Source organism: Rhincodon typus, unplaced genomic scaffold (assembly GCF_021869965.1).
Source record: "Rhincodon typus isolate 14 unplaced genomic scaffold, sRhiTyp1.1 hic_rhity00016109, whole genome shotgun sequence".
Taxonomy (NCBI): Eukaryota; Metazoa; Chordata; class Chondrichthyes; order Orectolobiformes; family Rhincodontidae; genus Rhincodon; species Rhincodon typus.
The window spans coordinates 1-1,934 of NW_025981747.1; the positions used below are offsets into that span (position 1 = coordinate 1).

At 47.8% G+C, this 1,934-nt stretch overlaps 1 protein-coding gene across 1 annotated transcript; it reads right to left on the bottom strand.

Annotated features, from left to right (window-relative positions):
* Positions 1–22: 22 nt before the first annotated feature.
* LOC125482733 (zona pellucida sperm-binding protein 3-like) lies at positions 23–1,682 on the bottom strand. The gene is made up of 3 exons (XM_048594864.1): positions 1,264–1,682; positions 224–339; positions 23–134 (listed from the first exon to the last, which is right to left on the bottom strand). Exons 1-3 carry the CDS (start codon positions 1,663–1,665, stop codon positions 23–25), a joined length of 630 nt encoding a protein of 209 aa, XP_048450821.1. The 5' UTR covers positions 1,666–1,682.
* Between the last annotated feature and the right edge of the window lie 252 nt (positions 1,683–1,934).

Sequence of the window (1,934 nt, forward strand, 5' to 3'; positions counted from 1 at the left end):
GAGATCCCTCCCCAGCCACCCATCACATACCATTCATTAGACGCAGGGAGAATGCCAGATGCCCTTCTCCAGACCTGGTGGAGCTGAATGGGATCCAGGTGGGTTTGATGGGGTTACTGCTCACATTGCCCTTCCTGGGGAGAGGCAGCACAGCCATTTCAGGACAGTGTCAGACAACAGCAGGAGCTGTAGATAACGTTGACAACCAAGGAAAGATTCTCACCTCAAATAACGACACACAATGGGAATGACAGCTCCGTTGGTTCTCACAATGACAGATCCAGCATAGTTTGGGATGTGGGTCAGGTGGGTGGTGTAGATCAGGAAATCTCCAGTCATCTGAAAGACACCAGGTTAAGGAATGGGGAACCGATTTGAAATGAAGGTTCTACGCAACATTCATAAGGACATCATCCCATTTCCACAATTCCTTCGGGAGCTTGACAGGCTCAATGCCAAGTTCCTGTTTGCTCACAGAGCCTGAGAGACCAGTTTTAGGGACAATAGGACACAGTTCAGCGGTTAGTCATTTTGGACCAATTTAACAAGGTACTGCATCATTCTACAGGTCAGCAGTGATCAGATAGGGAATTCATTTGGAGTGGAAATGCACGTTTGTTGTAACGGACAAATGTGTTTTGGAAGAAAAAAAACAGTAGAATCACTGAGGGAACAGGAACATGGTCCTGATTCTCTCAGAATGAGACATGACAGGCACATTTTGGTTTCCGCAGTAATCAGCAAACCTCCAACATTTTAGCATATTGTGAGTACAAGACCAAACTAATCCACAAAGTGACTCCATAAGATCAGTTTCAGTAAACAGAACAAGAGGTAATCTAATAATACAGAAACAGAACACTTATCCCAGGAGCCCAGTTATTCCAATGGCAAGGAAAGTGGGAAGACTGGAGCTCCTCAAGACCAAGGCACCTCAATATTAACCTCATTTTGTTTAGAAGTGTCAATCCCAAGGGATGGGGATGAGGGAAGACAAATGAGCTGACTGTTGAGAAACAAGCCTCAGACATTGAAAGCTAATCAAGTTCAGGAGAACCAGAAATAATCTCCAGACCATGGGGACAACAGGAGAGGTTTGGGACCAGCAAGACCACTTCAGCCACAGTCTAATCCAGAAAAGACAGAATCTCAGTTTGACAGCAGGAGAAAGTACACCCCAATATCAACAGCATTGGAGCCAGGGTTACAGGAAGGAACAGGGTACCGCCCAAGCTTCCAGCAACTATGGAGGACTCCCATTACCTGCAAGCTGCTACCACACTCATGCAGGCCATAGTCAAAGAGGACAGTGTGGTTCTCAGGGTCGATCCTGGTTGGCCGACAACCTGCTGTCCCCAGGGTCAGGTCAGCAGCTTTAATCAGGTGCCTGGTTCCAAATAAATCCAACTGTGCCCTGACCAGCAGGTTGTGCTCTCCACACTGTACCATCACAGTCTGCAGTGGAGACACACTCCCACCCTCAGACATTCTGAAACTGGAACCAATGGGAGACCCATGAGGAGGGACTCTCTCAAGCACAGGGGTGGCTCTCACTATTCTCCATGGAAACCTCTGGCTCAGTAGCTGTTGCCAAGTTTCAAAGCAACAAACAGCTCCAACTAACACCAGCACAGGAAACAAATTCCTCACTACAAAATCCCCCATGATCCCAAACAACTCAACCATCCCGACCAAGCCCCACCCAGCTCCTTTTATACACCCAACCTGCACTAACCTGATACCGATCAGACCAGAAGCAGCAACATTGAACCAATGAACCAGCCCCAATCTCTACAATTTCCACCAATGTCTAAATCCATTGGCTTCTTACCAGGACGGCCTATTTTATTTGGACCAATAGGAATGGCTGGCAGTTGCGGTGCTGTCACGTGACTGCTTTCGGCTCCACAAGTTCTCATGGTGATGGCCCCCTG

Bases quoted from the DNA above. Each gene is read 5' to 3' on its own strand.
- LOC125482733 (XM_048594864.1), bottom strand. From the start codon at position 1,665: ATGGGGGATTTTGTAGTGAGGAATTTGTTTCCTGTGCTGGTGTTAGTT. The intron at 340-1,263 runs GTAATGGGAGTC...GGTGTCTTTCAG, and splicing joins AGTGTGGTAGCAGCTTGCAG to ATGACTGGAGATTTCCTGAT. The intron at 135-223 runs GTGAGAATCTTT...GCCTCTCCCCAG, and splicing joins ATTGTGTGTCGTTATTTGAG to GAAGGGCAATGTGAGCAGTA.